Below are 18787 nucleotides of genomic sequence, written 5' to 3'. Positions count from 1 at the left end.
GATAGCTGTGGACGCCTACCATTTCTTTCAATGACTTCGTTTTTTTCAACGCATTCTATAAAAGCCAAAGTTCAAAGAAGACAAAGGATGGGCACGTTTTGCCTGAAACAAATAAGATTTTTTGTTTTTCCACACATTTGACATTTCATTATTTGTTGCCAGGACCTTGATTGAAAGCTAGTGAGGTTATGACAACAAGACCACGGCTGCTGCGAGGGATCGGACATGGTGGCAGACATATTGCTTGTCACTAATGGATTAATACTTAAGGGAACAAAACTCCTTCAGCAGCTTCAGCTTAACCCACTGACACATTTCAAAGGCTGTCAAAATCCAGCAAACTTGCAAGGCGAGTCCCATCAGTCGACACACCAGAGTTCCCATCTGCTCCAGTCAGCGTGATATCATAAGCTAGGCCACGAGTACTTGAACAGCAGGGGGGCGATGGGAACGCTGCAGAATCTGATGAAACACACTGCCTGGCTCAGCAAGAGTCTGCTTTGTTTCTGTGCACATTTGTTTCTTTTTAAAAATGAGGCTCTTAAAGACAAACATGTTTTATCTCATTTGTTAACCCTTTGAGATCATGGCAACATTTTGTCCTATTTTTGACTTTGTGTTATGAACTTGAGAATTATGTGTTGATCTGGCAATATATTTTTGAAAGTCATATTTATTAAATATTTTGTATGAAAAGAGAATTAAAGTTGTCTTTGTTCTGGAGAGCGAGTGAAGCGTCTGTCTGTGATGCATCGAGCCAAACATGTCGGAGCCCATGAAAGGTCTCTGCAGCTGGCGTGGGAACTGCTGCTGGAGTCACATCATAGGCCGAGCGAGCGCTCTGTCCAAATGTGTTTACAGCTAATTACGTTGTAGTGAGCCATCCTCGTATTAAGTCAGTCCTGGAGACAAAAATACCCTCGCTCCTCATGATCCTCAGACAATGCTGCCCTTGTTAGTCCGGTTTAAGTAGCGGGCTTAACTAAAACCTTTCAGACTCGGCTCTAGGAGCCTCCGCTGTAGAGTTTAACTGACTTAAGACGAACTCCTCAGCAGAATCTGTTTAAAGGGATTAAAGCCAAGACGTGAGACTGTCAGCACCTCCTGAGAGTGGCATTAAACTCATTAGGGCCCAACAGTCGGGCCAGTCTCACCTATCCATCCTGGCTGCTGTTAGTGACCGATGGAGGGAACAGAGAAGCTCCGGTTTATCAGCAACATCACTGTTGTTGGACACACTTTCACTGTCAAATCCCCACGAGCATCGGCCTGTGTGGGGGGAACAATGTGCAGAGATCTGTGAGTTAGTTCACACCAGCTGCTACCTGAAAATGATCAAACTATTTTCAAATGTCCAAAAAGATTCTGGGAGATGAACAGAGAGAGAAAAACATTTATTTAGATCAGAAAATCTCTTTCCAGTAAGATAAAAGTAACAAGTAATGTGCTCAGGCAGCATTATGTCATCAAGCAGCACATCCTGCACTTACCCAGTATCACCAGTATGAGTGAGTGACACCCCCCCCATGACCAGGACCAGGACCAAGACCAGGACCAGGGTCGGGGCTGGTTGAGCCAACAGCCCTGTTGAGTGTTGAGACGTCAACAGCAGCTCCATTCTAACCTGTGAAGCTGTACAAGTCCTAGTTTTCCCAAATAAAACCACTAATATTTCAGTACTGCTCACCCCCCCCCCCACACACACACACACACACATATCTGGTTCAGGTTCAGAGTAAAAGCTGCAGAACAGCCTCAGGTTTAAAGATACATTTCAGGTGCTTAGCAACTACGTACTGAACAAATTGTATATGAATGAAATGTAACTAGAAAAGAGCATTTTTGAGAATGGGGTGATGAAATAAGTCTGGAAACAGCAATCAATCACAGCCGAGCTTCAGCGGGGAAACTGGACACTTTTCAGACACATAGGAGCCAGTGTTTCAGCCTGAGAGCCATGACGTACTGCATGGCTCCTGCCTGTCTGAAATCCCCAATCTTTAACACAAAACCAAATCTACACTCCAATTAAAGGTTTTTGACTTTCATTTGCGAGCCTCTCTTGACCACCACTACTTATGGGTGGAGGCAAAGTCTGTTTCAAGTATTTGACAAAGCGTAACTCAAACACTCATGTATCAATGGCCATGATGTGTTCAGCTTTTGATCTGTGTGTGTCTGCTGTATGTACAGCTCATGTCACTGAACACATACTGTGGTAAAATGTGACACATGTACAAATGCATGTGATCTGAGGAGACTGCATGGGGTAAACATGTAGCCTGACACAATATCATCTCTATCTCTGTGGCGTCAGGCATCTTTACTGGAGCTCGTCTCCCCCCTCAGGACCTCTTCAGTCGCCGTAATCTGGAGGTTCTGGGCACATTTTCACTCCCCTCCTCTCCGAGTGTGGATCTGGAACTAATAGAGGAGCCTGAGGATGCAGGCTTGACAGATAGGCCCCTCAGACTTGCGGCCAGCCTGTTTTGGTTTGTCTGTGCCGTGTTATTGCTTGTGAGGGGGAGCCTCTGGGCCCGTTTCCCTAGAGTAAGCAGCTCCACTTCCACTGTGGTTTTCTTGCACTCTGCGACTGGGAAAGCCTTGGACTCTGCCTTGGCTTCGACCGGAGGAAGGGGCGGCGGAGGAGGGAGGTCATGCTTGGATGTTTGTGTGGAGCACTCGGTGGAGTGAGTTTGCGTTGTGGCTGGAGGTCGGCCAAGGCACGTCCTCTTGGCCCTCTGTGGGCGAGGGTCTTCCCCTGCATCGGCGGGCTTGCACCTCTTGTTCTTCCTCGTCTCCTGACTGATTTCATGTTGGCAGAAAACTACTGAGGCCCCTTCTGGGTCGATGCCCGTAGGACTGTTGTGCTCCTGGGTCACGTCGTGCTTTCGAGGAGTCCCGATCTGATCCACGGCTTCAGTGAAGGCACTGGGTAGGGGCACCTTGTGGGCTGCTTCTGGGAGGGACAAAGTCTCTTTTGGGCCTGACTCTCCAGCTCTAAGTCCCCCTCTCTGGTCAATCTGCTGTCGTCGGACAGTGGCGTGTTTGGCTCTGAAAAAGTTCAAAAGGATAAGAGGGTAGAGACTGGAGTGTCCTCTCTGACTGGTGAGGCTGGAAAGTTCTCCATTAGATCATACTTACATCTTTTGAAGCACAGTCTTCTTTGTTTTTGCGGGGCTGTTTAAAGGCTCTTGGGTTTCTCCAACTCTGGAAAAATATTCCGATCTGCTTTGTTCGCTCAGCTCAGTCTAGAGAGGACAAACAGAATCGGTGTAAACAACAATATTATTCCTGGCGTCCCCTGGAAAGGTCTGGCTCCAGGGAGGACTGCTGTCATCATCTGGCATCGTCGGAAATGAACACATTTAATACACTGCTGTAACATCTAATGACTACGACTAATATACACAATAATCAGATATCATAAACAGATTGGGTTTAAATACATTCACTACAGTAACTATTTGAAGTACGATCCAGTACATGAGGAATGTTTTCTATAATGTCTTTGAAGACACTTTGTAAGCCCCCAGCCGCTGCACAGAATTATATCCTTAATACTGTCCAAAGCAGCAGCCTCAAAGGCTCCACTAAATAATCGCCGACTTGTCACAGCATTACGTGTTTCATCGTCTCCCCGTCTGAGGCTTGGAGTGATCCTCGCAGCCTGGGGCACAATTACTAAATGGTGAAACCATGCTGACAAGTTAAAACAGCGATTAAAGAAGGATCATTAATGAGATGATGGAGCACCGCAGAGGGAAAATACCGCTGAGGCATATGAATGGAAAAATGCAAAAATGGGGTGAAAAGCATCGGACAGGGCGGATCAGATAAAAGAGGAAACGGCCTCATGGTTAGTGGACGATAACACTTGAGTTCTTCACCGTGTTTGACACTGTGTGGCTTCATGTCTGAAAACCTGTTTGTGTCGACCCTTTACTCCATCCACCTGCACTTGAGCAGCACGTTCAAACTGTGGGTTGAAAGTTCAATCCAGCCACGCAGTACGGGGACCCTCTGAGGCAGAACAAAGAACGGGCCAAAGATTGGATCTCACCAACATGTGCCCTCAACAGGCCACTAATGAAGGTTAATCAGCGGCCGTTTCCTTGGCTGACCTCGAACAGACTCTGGGTTTATGAGAGAACAGGAGACGCTGGTGGTAAATTGGGCAGAACTTAAAGGTTGAGAGCCCGTCAATTTATTGCACTTTAAATGAATCAAAGAGGTTGGTGGGAGAATATCTGTGATAGAGACTGAGCCCGAGTAAACAGCATACTGGTGAAGAGCTTCTAGAGCCACGCTAGCAGCTCTGTGAGGCCGGGATTAGGCTCAGGTGTGCTCAGGTGTGCTCAGGTGTGCTCAGAGTTACATGCTAACCTCAGCATGCCAACAATGACCATGCTACTGTGCTGATTTCTATAATATTACTATATGAATATACTATATATATATATACACATATATATATATATATATATATATATATATATATATATATACACAACTATTTATTTGACTTTTCATGTGAACAATCTAGTCTAGCACTATGAAAGCCCCCCAGGAAAGACTGTGTGGTGATTAGCGTGGCTGGATTGGTTTCAAGTGAAGCCTGATGCCCTCTGATGTGGTTGGAAAACATGTCGTCCACATTGGTTGGTTTCCAGGATATACACACCTTCAATCCTAAAATACATTTGCTTCAACCTGCTTAAAGATGTAGAGAACCACAAACCTGTTGGCCACTTTGGGGCAACAGAAGTAACCTGTAAAACAGAAGTAACCTGTAAATCCCACATTGGCGTTATCGCCCTTGAAGTTGTTACGTCAAACGTCTTACTCAAAGTCCAATATTCAGCTCTGTTGTTGTCCATCAGCTCCTGGGGGAAATATCTGTCTCACTAACTGCTAGGTGCTCCGGTATGTTCACCTGCTAGTTGCTAAATTTGTCTGTCTGCTGTTTATCAGAGCTTTTTGCAGAAATGCTGCTGATGAGACCGTGAAGTTGCCGTCATAACTCGGTGGGTCCGTTACTGTGAACATTACACACAGGCATGATGTTAATCATTGCTAATTAGACATTAGCTGATGACAGACCACTAAAGAACCAAACCTCCTGTGGGGGACATGAATGTAACCAAGATTCATCAATCCATCCCATCTCACTCTAAAGCACAAATGTCAACCTCATGGTGGGTGTCAGTGAGATCTATCCTCTGGAAACCATAAATGTGTGCACAATGTTTTGTGCCAACCCACGAGTAGAGTAGGAACCTTTGATGGTGCTAGATGGAAGGCTCTATAAACACCGTAGATGGACCAAATATAACTCTAACAATAGTTGTTGGATATTTCAGTGTGGACTGAAGTAGTTTCCATCCAGTCCACTGTGGGAAAATACATCCAGACAGAAGTTCAATATCAGCCATTTTTCAGATCATCACTGTTCCATGAACTGGTTGGTAAAATGATCAATGTGCACAAGACGGGGAAAACCAATGTGGCGAGCTCTGGCATCCGCCTGTTGTTGTCAAGACGGAGAAAAAAGCATCACTGTCCTCCCGCACATGTCGTGATAGCATGACGACACATGACCCGCCACGCACGGGGGAAGGAGTAATTGTCCCAAGCTGCAAGGGCAGGCTGGGGCATTGTGGCTTTGCAGTGGGTGTTGAGACCCGGCAACTGCACTCTGGTCTGTGGTGGGGTGGACGGAGTACAGAGGCCAGACAGAGGGGGGGGGCGGGGATAAGGGGGCTGGGCAACGGGGAAGTAGGCGGAGACGACAAGAAACAAGAGACAAGATACAACAGAATGACTACAGAGAAAGAGAGCGCATTTAGAGGGGAGCACAATAAAAGAAGAGGCACCCCCCCAGAGTAATATGGGCTGACCTCAACAGGGTCTCCAGCGTGCCCACAAACACAAGAATCCACACACAGGAAGTCCTCCACAGGCTGCCCTTTGTGTGGAGCTGGAGTCATGCTCCAGTGTGGGCAGAGCTTCAGTCTTCATGCTCTGTAATATCCACAGTTACAGCTCGCCGTGGATGTGGGACACTGACACACACACACACACACACACACACACACACACACACTTTGCATTTGCCCACACACTCACACTCCCACCCCAACAACAACAATTGTGAGAAAGATGTGGGTGCCATCATTTGCATTGTAATGCCTTGATATGTGTTCTCATCTGTTTAATATGAATAAATGCTGTTTGAAAATGAACTTGAAAGAAAAATCAACAAGAAGCCAATGGGAGGTTCTCTGGGAAAGTTGGTTCCTTTCTGTTCCTGTCGGCACGACTTCAAAAGAAAGAGAGAGAACAGAGTAATGGAAAGGAAGAGAGGAAGAGGTTGGATATACACAGCAAGAAGAAGGAGGAAGATAGAAAGTCAGACACAGAGAGAGATGGTGCATGAATTATTATCACCAGGGGTCCAGGGATCAGACGTTCTGTATATAGCAACTAGAGAAGAAAGTGGAGGGATTAAAGATCGAGAGGGGGAGAGAAAGAGAAAGAGAAAGACAGAGAGTGAGTTGGTGCATGAACAACATCAGAATCATACCAAGGTACGAGCATGAAGCAGGACGCATTGTGTGGGAACCGAGGCGGCCTAATCCTGCAGGGAATGATGCAAACTCCCAATAAGCTGGAGAGCGTCCCACGAAACGGGAGGGAGGGAGGGAGGGAGGGAGGGTGGGACGGCGGTAAATAAGAACTTCTACCCGCCGCCGCCACCTCTCCCTCAGCAACAAGGATTTAACCACCCCCCCACCGCCAGCCAGTCTGCTCGCCCCCACACAGGGCTGCACAACACTTCTCGTGATGCAACACTAGAAGTAGACCAACAGTGCCCTCCCCGGCCCCCGAGCCTCCAAAACAACACGGCTCCACCAGGGGAGCTGCACCGAGACAGCACATCTGGATGTCAGGTTACACAGATAAGCCTGGCAGAGGGGCGAGGAGAGCAGGGAGAATGAATCATCGGCTTTAAAAGGATCCCAGCAAAGATTCTCATAGCTTGTCCCAACTCTGAATGACTCCTGGAAGCAACTTCAAAAAGAGAAGTAACTACGGGCTCCATAAAATACAGTTACTCCATCTCAGATAAGGAACACAGATAGGAAGATTATGTCCCTTATCTTCTAATGCAGCTGCACTTGAAAGTAATGCAGTGATTCAGCCAAATAGTCTGTGAGCAGACAGACCGACAGACAGACAGACAGACAGACAGGCAGACAGACAGACAGACAGACAGACAGACAGACAGACCGACAGACAGACAGACAGGCGGACAGACATCCTGTAAAGTCGTTCACTCATTGGCTCGATTCACTACTTGAAATGGTAAAAACTAAAACTCTGAGTCACTAAAACTGTAATTAGCTTCGTGATGGCCCAGCTAAGTGCACCAAGTCCTCCAAGTGGAAAAAAGAAAAGAAAAAGCAGCCCTGCTTGACTGTCAGGGCAGAAATACCTCCTGCAGAGATGTTCGTGAAACTCGTCCACAAATTCCAGCCCCCACCCTGCTCCCACAGAGGAAACATGCCCTGTTTGTCTAAACTCACCACATCTTCCCTGCAAGACAGTCAACAAGCATGCATGGGCACATACTTGTCTCAAATTGAGGACAGTTCTTATCCCTGAACAATGGCTAAAGTTTTTGGATCCACCCATGTGTGAGGATTAAGACAAGCTGTTAACAGTTTGGACTCGTCATGCAAATCAGTGAAAGCAGCTTAGGACGAGGTGGAATGAAGGGCCTCGATCACGTACAGTCCGGAGCGCGGCCGAGCGCCGGGCCGCGGTGGAGGGGAGATGAGCGGACGCTGGACGCTTGGGAAAGCTCTGCTGCTAGCTGCAGCGAGCTGTGCAGAACAGAGGCGCGCTGAGGTCATGAGTAAACACGCAGCCTCGTCCAGAGCTCAGAAGAGGGGGGGACTGGAAACACATCTGCTCTGCCTTTGATCCAAACTTCTGCAGCCCAGCACGCCACTCACCTCGGCTGCCCACTCTGTGCCTGACTAGAAAACAACAGCCACAGTCCGAAACACTCGCTCTTCCTTCCCATGCTGCCCTCCTCTCTGCTGGTGCTGACTCACCATAGGAGCAACTTTTCATCAAAAATAACTCTTCCCTTTCACACGCATGCAACCCTGAACCTTCACATCAGTAAAAGTTACAAACCTGTTTCTAGGCTGTAACAGCCTGCTCCTCGCCTAATAGATCAATAGATCAATATAACAGATCAGATCATCGTGTCAGCGTTCATTTGACTCAGTCATGACTTCAAAGGCGTCAGTGGGCTCAAACCAAAGCTTGTCTGTACACTGTCACTGTCACTGGGCTGTCTGACAGCGTTTGGACTTCTAGGACGCAGACAGTCACAGACCAGGAGTGTTTTCCTCACTTCACTCTAGACTTCATGTGGTTGTGTTTCTGTTGCGACACTAAAGACAACTGAGATGGAGATTTGAGAAGCTTGGAGGCAATTTCATGTGTTCAGACTCTCTAAAGTCAATTCAGATACAATCTGAATATGGTAAAAACACACCATGAACCTTCAAGCTAACTTCAATCTGCTTGAAGATACAACAACTGATTGTCTTGGCCCCTTCAGCTGTCAATCCAACACTGGCATTAGATAAATAAGTGTCTTCTCTCCTACAGTCGCTCTGCTGTCACCTCTGATCTAGATCTGGCTGCAGCCAAATGCTCCAAAACAACTCCAGTATGTTCACCTGCTAGTCTGCTGTTCGCTGTCAGAGCTCTTCAGATTCCTGCTGCCGTTGGAAACCAGACTGAACCAAAGTGGTACAGATGGTGCCATAAATCAATCAATCAATCTTTATTTATAACATCCTTAATACATAGACGCAGCGTAGACAGAGACCACTACCAACATTACAGGAAGTTATCTGATCCATTGTTAATATAAAAAGACTGATTATCGTCACAAATGGATTTGTTTGTGTTAACAATGAGAGCTTTGCTGTGATGGTCCTGGATGGTCCTGGATGGTCCTGAATGGTCCTGAATGGTCCTGGATGGTCCTGAATGGTCCTGGATGGTCCTGAATGGTCCTGGATGGTCCTGAATGGTCCTGGATGGTCCTGGATGGTCCTGGATGGTCCTGAATGGTACTGAATGGTCCTGAATGGTCCTGGATGTCCTGAATGGTCCTGGATGGTCCTGGATGGTCCTGAATGGTCCTGGATGGTCCTGGATGGTCCTGAATGGTCCTGAATGGTCCTGGATGGTCCTGGATGGTCCTGAATGGTCCTGGATGGTCCTGAATGGTCCTGGATGGTCCTGAATGGTCCTGGATGGTCCTGGATGGTCCTGGATGGTCCTGAATGGACCTGGATGGTCCTGGATGTCCTGAATGGTCCTGGATGGTCCTGAATGGTCCTGGATGGTCCTGAATGGTCCTGAATGTCCTGAATGGTCCTGGATGGTCCTGAATGGTCCTGGATGGTCCTGGATGGTCCTGAATGGTCCTGAATGGTCCTGAATGGACCTGAATGGACCTGAATGGTCCTGAATGGTCCTGGATGGACCTGGATGGTCCTGGATGGTCCTGAATGGTCCTGAATGGTCCTGAATGGACCTGAATGGACCTGAATGGTCCTGAATGGTCCTGGATGGACCTGGATGGTCCTGGATGGTCCTGAATGGTCCTGAATGGTCCTGGATGGTCCTGAATGGTCCTGAATGGTCCTGTATGGTCCTGGATGGTCCTGAATGGTCCTTACGGCCCTTTCAGATCACAAACTGTAGCCTGAATAGCAAAAACAATAATATCTGGTATCCTTGTTGCTGAAATGACTAAATCTCACCATTTCCTCTTCAAACTGAACCACAGCTGAAAATATGACTAATAAGAGCACACGGTATACAAGACACACACCACGCTGAAGTGTGGGAGAGACGGTGGCTCTTGCAGGACAAAGGGCCAACCATGATGTCACCACAGTTCCCAACATAACCCCCTGACCTTGTGAGAAGTGCTAACTTGATGAGTCTACATTTCCACTGTGGTTTTTGCTCAACAACTCACACAAACTGAATCCCAACAACGAGACCGAAACCTCCCCAAACACAGGGAGACGTGGCATTTTCTGGAACTAGTGGGTTTGTGCTGTCAAGACTTTTGGGATAAAAGTCCCCTTCGTAAACACCAGACCAACTCTGACAGAGAATCCAAAGACCCCATTATTTTTAGACAGCAGCACTATTATTCCTTACATCAGCTGTGACTCACTACATCAGCGACTTTCTGGGCAACATTTTCTTGCAAACTCCCTTTCTGACAATTGTCATAACATGCGGAGGGACGTAAACAAATGATTGTTTTTGTCATGTGAAAAACTTTAGCCGTGCTGTCTGGTATCTTTCCCTTACAAACCACACTCGAGGCTGGGCTAGTGAGAGCTCCACCACAAGACTCCCACCCTCCAATTCCCTCTGCTTGTACTGTATGAGCCCAGAGAACCACATCCTGAGGAGAGGAACGCAATCGACAGCAATGCCTCCTTGAACTGGAAAATTGGTTACACAATCTGAACTTTTCACTGACGACTGTGTTGCTCCACTAAAAATATTACAATCGCTGCTTTCATTGGAAGCCAAACTGTGGAGAGCGCAGAGACGATTCAAAGGGAAACAATAGCAAAAAGCCCGTAGAAAAACAGCGGGCCGCTGATCACGGGATGTGATGGGAGAGATGTCCGCCCTTGATGTGAGTGCCAAGGTGAGAGGCTCCACCACCATTTCCCAGAATGCTCTGGGGAGTTTGGGATCAAATGAGCATTGTCCACAGGACGGTTGTGTCTCAGATGAAGGGACAAAAAGAACTGCAGTAGTAGGTCTCATGACATGAGCAAGAAGACGATTTCATATACAGCAAGGACTTTTACAGGGAAATACCCACAGAACACAGCTCCATCTGGGTCCAACCAGCCAAGGTACACGACACTTAACCGTCGATAATCACTGACTGATTGGTTGATTGGTTGATTGATTGATTATTTTCATGTCACGCACACAATGTGTCTGACCCTGGTGGGTTTACCAGACACCAGAATTACAGATGCAGTGTTATAACATTTACATACTTTTCAGGTTATTTTCCAGCTCAGTCTTTCCCAAAGCTCAGCACAGAAAATCTGCAATAACAAAAAGTTTCTTCCTAAAGCAAAACTCATCGTCCTCCAGCCAAAAGAAATCAGTAAAAAAGGAGGAAGTTTTACTAAAACATCTCTTACGTCCTCGTAAGCAGCTGTTTCACCTGCAGCTCACATAGCAAACAGTCTGTCCTCCTCTGGGGGGGCGTTAAAGCCCCCGGTCTCTGTGGTTCCTGAATGTAGCTGTGCACAGAGGGAACTTTGTCTTTTCTTTAAATTATACTTCACATGAGCTTCTAGACTGGAGCTATTCTTTATGAGACTAGAAGTTTCTACCACACACCCACAGACCATCTCTCTCCCTAATCTCCCTAATCTCTTCATCATCATCAAGAAGTCTGTTTGGAAAAATGAACGACTTATCGTTCGTGTAAAATAAGGATTTCCACTCCTTAGCCCAGGGGCGACCGTGTGAAATGTCTTTGGTCTGACATCTTTATGAATGTGTTCCAAAGTAAAAGCATCTACATGTCAGATGTTTGGAGGCTCCATGCTCCCAAACAGTGATTATACTGACTTCTCCTTTACAAACCCACATAATGAAAGTGGAAAAGAATAATGGAGTGTTGCATTAGTGTTTACTGTTCAGGTTCAGGTGACTCTGATAGAAGATGAATATTATGTTCTGACAGCGTCGACATCGGCTGCAGAGCCACAATGAGCTCGGATACCAGAAGGAAAAATTCAGCTGTTTGCTGTTCCCCGCCACATTTTTCCAAAACAGATCGGAGTGTGTGAAAGCTGCAGAGGTATCTCCACTTTCTCAAGAACTAAAATATACAAAATTAGTTTTGGCTGCATTTCTGACTACACATTAATGTTGAGGTTTGCAACAAGTTTAAGTTTGACCAAGAATAACTGAAACACTACAGCTGGACTGAATTGGCAGAATTTGGGAGCTTTTTGAAGAAGAGATGACTCTGCAGCTTTGGACCCCGCCTCCCTCCGTCCTCTCTAACCCCCTCACTAGGTCTCTTTGCAGGTTCAGGCCGCCCACCCACCCCTCATGTAAAGAGAATCAGTATATACAAAGTGAGAGCACAATTTGGCAACACATCCCTATAATAACACACAGCCCCATGCAGGACTTTCTGCCAGGCGACTGGAAGAGGAAATAGAGGAGTATAAACAGGACTCACCGCGGCCAGGCTCGGGTTTCCACGGAGCGCTGAGGCATCCTCCGGACAGCTCACACACACAACGTAGCGTTCAGGAAACACACGCAAGTCTGACGGCAGGAAAAGATAGAAGACAGACCACGCTAGTTAATAACATGGACTCACCTCTAATTACGAGACAAAGTCAGACAGAGGGAATTGTGGTGGAGGTCTGAATTTAGCTCGACAAACACCAAGTATTTACTATTCCTCTGACAAGGGAGAAAATGTCAGTTCACAGATAATTGCTGAGCTTTATGAGGCGCATAAGAAACATGAAATATTAGAAGATTTGATGTTAACAGGGGCTCATGGGGCTAATATGAGCGTTTCATCATCTTCAAAGCCAAAGACCATTTACAACAACAATATATCTAAGACATAACTATCATATGTATTATATCAGGACTGTAAATCTAACTGACCTCAATATCTCAGCTGGGACCATATCTGACCTAAGCCTGTTACACAGCCTCCTATGTGGAAGTCCAACCTTTCTAGCATTACTCTGTCTTCTGTATCGTCATGACGTGTGCTCAAACTAACACCGGTACCGTGGAAAAGGCATCGGAAAAACACACCAATATTATTCATGGTGCATCGTTAAAGTCTGGACAAGCTCATGTTCATAAAGCGATTAGTGGTTTATTAACACACTTTAGTAAGCAAGCACACACTTGCGCTGATGTGCACATACCCTCTGTGGGGTACATCCGAGGGTGACTAAGGGTGACTGTGGGTGGGGGGCTCTGGATGCTGATTGATTGCTCAACAACTACTTCCCAGATTACCATGTAATTTGCTGAGGGAATGTATGGCCTCTGAAGAAGATCAGGCCAGTCTGCAGCGCTAACCTGAGGCTGATAAGTAAGGCAAGGCGTTCGCTCCCGTCAGCGTTTGTGTGTTATATAAGTATGATATTATAGAAATAAGTGAAATCAGAAAGCACCACTGAATTCTGACTCATTATACTACAATGTCCCTCTGTGTTTTAGTCTCATAGCCCTCTAATAGGATTTAACCTAAAACATTTGCACCGTAGAACTGGCTATAGCTAATTGAAATCTTTACACGGCCTAATCACCACGTACAGCTAACTCAGTGGAGCGAATTACACAACCTTTGACCCCGGCGGACCGGGTCTAATTTGATGTGTAACGGACCTGCTGAGAGAAGCCGTCATCTCAGTCTGCAGCAGGTCAGGTCTGCTTTAACATCCAGGCCCTGAGGGAGCAGATATTAACTTTACTGACAGGAAGAGAGCCATGTTGGTCCCATGAAGAGGTGGCCAAGGGTCACAGGCACTAGATGGGCCATGGAGATATATTCTCACTGCTCTCCACAGACAACCTTCCAATCTCTCTCTCTCTCCCACTCTCAGTAGTCTCTCTGGGGAACCACTTAATGGCCGCCTGTTCTCAACAACACCCCGAGCAGGTAGGGACAGGACATAAAAACAAGTGAGGGGGAGAAAAACCAACACGCAGGCCACAGATGACTTGCTCTTTCTGTGGGAAATTTGGCCGAGTACGAGTCATTGAGACGTCTATTTCTGATCCATTTAACTGGGAATTGATTCATTTAAACACACAGGTCACGTACCGCCATAGAGCTGATTGACAACACATCTGAGGTTGAAGTGTCGCTTCAGAAAATTGGCAACCAGGTTGAAGTTTTTCCCTAAAAACAAGCAGAACAGAAAAGTAGTTAAGAGGAAAACCATGACACCATTTCAGAAGACTGGGAAGCTCCTACTGCCGCTCTGGATGGTGCGTGAGCCGAGACTCCCTCACACACTGACAGCATTTATTCACTTTACCATCGTGACACACAAACAGACCCTGCTGACAGTCAAAGGACCAGAACATTATTCAGGCAGTCAGATAAAGTGGCTCATCAAAGGAAAAATAAAGCTCTTCTTCACTTTCTGTAGGAGCAGGCTGGGCTGCCAGCACACTACAAAAGTTAGAAATATTCACTGTGTGTTAACTGACACGAGCAGAGAGACCACGGTGTGGGCCTCTGCTGTATTTGTCATGGAACATTTGTCATGGTGTGTAAGATGTGCTGGCAGAAACAGTGGCCCGTTACCTAATCTGGTAGGAATCTGTTGACTTAAAGCGAGGGACTGGCTAACACGCCATCCAGTTGTTCTTTGTAAACAAGACAACAGTGCTGGGAGGGGGACGGAGCCTGTTCTCCCTTTGGTACCGGCTTGGTGCCCTTTTCCTCTTCTTGATATAGTGATTGTGAGACGACACCTCTCTGCTATTTCTACTCTTATTTGGCATTCTCATGTTGCTGTTGCCGTGTGAAAAGCTCATTATAGTATTTTACCTTCAATTAAAGGATTACTTGTCTTCCACAGTTTGAGAAAATCCTGACCTCTTGCTCTCGAGGCTCTTTAAGAACTCCCTGGATAATGTCAAATACGCAGCGTCATCAAGCTAAAAACTGGGCTGTCTGAAAAGCTGACATTTTGGGAGTGGGGAAGTTTTTACCCCTCGGCAACAAGCCTGACAGTCACTCATCAATAACGAGGTCTGAGGACAAACGTGTTCCTCACAGTGTGTTAGCAGGAACATACAACACACAGCAGACGGCGTGTTAACAGCAGCGGCCCACACACACACACACATTCCCCTTTCTCTGTTAGCTGATGTCATCTCAACACCAGCTCACAGTGTCTTATTATCGTCCTGAAAAAGAAGCCGTCCTCTTCGGGTAATGACGTGCAATTACAGAGATAACTCACCACAAAGCTGCCACAGGTCTGCGCTTAAGTCCGCTGGCCAGTGATTGATGGCACCACCTCTGCTTTCTGGGTCTCTGTGCTTGTGGCTGAATTAACCACCTCAGCAGACACTAATCATGCTTCCAAACTAATACAAACTTACATAAATGAACAGAGGAATAAAGTAAACCAAGTCAGTAAATCAAATCTCTTCCAAACAAACTCAGTCTGTCACCTGAGAATTAACTCCAATTAAAGTTTGTTTCTTTGACTCTAAGCAACTACAATCAATATTTTTCTGAAGATAATGTTGCCTTGGTGATATAACACACGTCGGTTTAGCACCTATGGAGCGTCTAGTCTTCAAGAGCGATTAGGTAGAAAATCAGCCTCCAGCTAAACTCGTGGCAGACGATGTTCGACGGCTTCAGACTGAAGATACATAAATCCTTAAAAATCCATCAAAATGTATCAGAGAGCAAAAACAAATCTCCAATTTATCAGTATCATAATGAGCCTTCAGAATAAAGCTGTGTTCCTTTATCCCCTGATAATAACAGCATGTTATTATCATTAACTGAGGAGACGTTTTCCAACATAGGTCTGGATGGTATTTTCTCTTATTTCATCCTATCAGCTTCCCTTCGGTCGGTGATTGTTACTCCTCAGCCCATTAGTCCTCTTTCTAACCATCTAGTCTGGGATGATTTACCTGCTGGACATCTACTCAAAAACACAAAAGCAGCAGGAGCTTCAGACTGGGAATCCTGAGGCTTGTGAATGGGGGGATGATAAATGGGGATTTATAGGAATCATTTTACATCTTGTTTTGTCAGCCAGAGGCTCAAGTGACTATGAGCACAGCAACAGTCTGGCGTTATGACAAAGGGACATTTTTTACTGTGTCGGCTTCGGTTTAATTTGAGGGTGTTAACAGTCGTGTTTGATTCATAATGTAGCACATGCAGGCCTTTTTATTCGTACATTTGTATTTATAATGCAATTGAACAAATAAAATGACTTAAAGTCAAATATTTGGCATTTTAGTTGCAAAACGTCTGCAGTCAATAAGTCCCTGCGGGGAGCAGACCACTGAGCTCAGCTTGGTAACGTTCCTAGTGGTGCTCTTCAGTTTCTGGCTGTTTGGGGGGCTTTTGGGACTTAAGCCTGATCATTAGCAAGTGAAACACATGTTGGATTGAGGTCAAGTGACTGACATGGCCACTCACAACAACAACAGCAAAAATGTATCACGGTCCAAGCTCCTCTGGCCGGCACAGTACAGGCTGGACATCCTGCTGAGCCACCAGGCGCTTCTTAATTATACATTTAGGAGTACAAACGCTATCGGTCACTGAACCATCCGTCTAATACTTGGCCTACATGAAGTATGTAGTAATACTGCTTTAAATAGTGCTTCATTAATCCCAAAGGGAAATTGCATTAACAGACTGTGTGGTATGTTTGCAGTTAACAATAGCAGCATTCCTTTATTAGGAAAAAATTCAGATGCTCTGTTCTTCTTTAAATAGCAAAGCAGCGATCATCTACTGCCCGTTCTGGAAGGCTATCCGGAGAGGAATGCAGATCTGTATCTCTGTTTTGTTTTCTCTGCCCATTCTGGGTCCAGGAGGGACCGAGAAGCAAGAATCTTTCACTGCATATTCATGGCTTTCTACGCTGTAAAGAAGCTTTGATTGAGTCCGTTCGACTCTTCAGGCTCATGTCTAGCTCTACAAGTATTCTCACTGCTTTCCCTGGTGGCCTCAGCTTGCCAATTCCCAGGACAAGTTTGACAGAGACGTCTGGACACAGAGTTGGGAACCAGTGCAGCGCCATGGCCCGAGACATCAGCTGTTGCTCCAACTTTATAACGTCCTGCACAGCGCAGAGTTGCTCTTGGCCCGCTGCCCGGGTTCTCTCGTGCTAAGCTTACATTCATGTTTCTCTCTCACAAACAGTTTGCTAGTGCCTCCTCTGGGAATGAGTGGCCCCTTTCTGTGGCAACTGTGGCTCACAGTGGTGCAATACCCAAATCTGCAGAGCCGAGACTTTAAAGGCTTTCATTTGTACTTCCTGAAAAGAAGATGGTCTTGCTTAATTGTTTTGAAAGCCAATGCACAACAACATTATGACAGGTCAAATCAAACAGCAAACAAGCCAGCAGGCCATGTTTTCAGAGATGTGGTGGATGATATCGTGACCGCTTGTATAGAGAGACTTCTACCATCTCATAATATACCACAGGACGACTGCAGAAAAAAGACACAGGCTCCACAGGGCCGGTGCCAAAGCTACAGTACTGTACTTTGGACACACACACACACACACACACACACACACACATATCCCTGCAGCTTTCACCGCTTCCTGGGAAAACAATGAGAGAGAAGAAAAGTCAACAAACCAAAAGGCATCCAGAGCGACTGGGACTGTAAAATGGAACAGACAGGGGTGAGAGGCATTCAGACCAGGGTCAAAGGTAAGCCCCCATGGAACAGACTTCATTAACTTCAGTCATATCCTGAGGAGATCATTAAAACAGCCATAGGAAACACAGCCGACTTCTTCTCACCATCCGCATTCCTGGCAGCCCGAGCTGTTGCGACTCTTGCACGAATCCATAAGGATTTCTGCTCCGACATGGAGGCTTCAGGTCCTGGCTGTGCATTAGCCGGACATTAGCTGGTCCAGGGCCTTCAACAGGGCAGCGCATTCATGCACCTGGTTAGTCTGAGCGTCTGCAGTAACGTGATTTCTTTAACATAATATAAAAAATAAACCAGGTTTCTATAATCAGGGTACACATGAAGAGAAATCTGTTTAACAGGAAACTACTCTGCTGGCCACGTATGTGCTTAACTGGGTTTATCAAAAGAGCAGATCATTGTGCCAGTAGTGCCAACAGATGGAGGGGAAGATGACAGCATGTAGTGGTACTGAAGGAAACACATCTAAATAAGACAGATTCCACAGAGTTTATCTCAAACATTCGGGCTCCTGTGCACAATAAGGAAAACATGTCAGTTCAGTCAGATGTTTCTCCCAAAGTGACAGAAAGGCCCCAGTGTGATATATCATTACATTATGCCAGCACTGCCTCAGAAACACGGCAAGGACAGAAATCTGATTACCCAACAGCTGCATGGACACGCAGGTTTTACAGCAGCCTGGTTGTTGAAGTGCATGTAAAGGCATTCTCTACTTTCCTGCCATAACCTGATTTCTCCTATTAACCGTGTTCCTAGTGTGTAAACGTAGTGACTGTATGTCGGGAGAATTCCCACACAGCCCCTTTATGAACAGGAGTTGAATCAGCAGGACAGTCAGACATCAGTGCCTGAGAATCCTGCTCTTTTGACATCCCTGCTTTGATGTGGCCCCCTCCCTCTGTCCTGAGGTGTGGGTGGAGAGTCGGGCTCAGAGCGAGAGAGGGGGGTGGTGTGGTGAAGGATGAGAGAGCATGAGGAAGTTACCCATGTGTAAGTGGGGGCTTTCCTGGAAGGACATCACTCTCTGTGTGTAACTGTAACTATGGCCGTAGCAGAGCACTGTGCCTTATCATCCTGCACAACGTCCACCTGAAACAATATTTGCACATGAGTGTTCAATTTAACATTTGGGTGACCCTTTCATCGCAGTTACAAAATACGCCGCAGCATGGTAGCTCAGGCCAACCCATAATGCAG

The 18787-nt window shown here is 46.3% G+C and overlaps 1 protein-coding gene across 1 annotated transcript in view; it reads right to left on the bottom strand.

Annotated features, from left to right (window-relative positions):
- Nucleotides 1–1427: 1427 nt before the first annotated feature.
- The window catches only part of slx4ip (SLX4 interacting protein), a 30360-nt gene continuing 13000 nt past the window's right edge, over nucleotides 1428–18787 (bottom strand). The window contains exons 4-7 of the mRNA XM_070841457.1: nucleotides 13967–14044; nucleotides 12347–12435; nucleotides 3145–3251; nucleotides 1428–3054 (exon numbers count right to left, since the gene is read on the bottom strand). Of these exons, the coding sequence (XP_070697558.1) occupies nucleotides 2346–3054; nucleotides 3145–3251; nucleotides 12347–12435; nucleotides 13967–14044 (983 nt within the window). The 3' untranslated portion in view covers nucleotides 1428–2345. The remainder of the gene's footprint in view (nucleotides 3055–3144; nucleotides 3252–12346; nucleotides 12436–13966; nucleotides 14045–18787) is intronic.

This window comes from Pempheris klunzingeri, chromosome 12, assembly GCF_042242105.1.
Source record: "Pempheris klunzingeri isolate RE-2024b chromosome 12, fPemKlu1.hap1, whole genome shotgun sequence".
Classification (NCBI taxonomy): Eukaryota; Metazoa; Chordata; class Actinopteri; order Acropomatiformes; family Pempheridae; genus Pempheris; species Pempheris klunzingeri.
The sequence above is the reverse complement of the archived record's forward strand: the minus strand, read 5'-3'. Positions and strand labels throughout refer to the sequence as shown.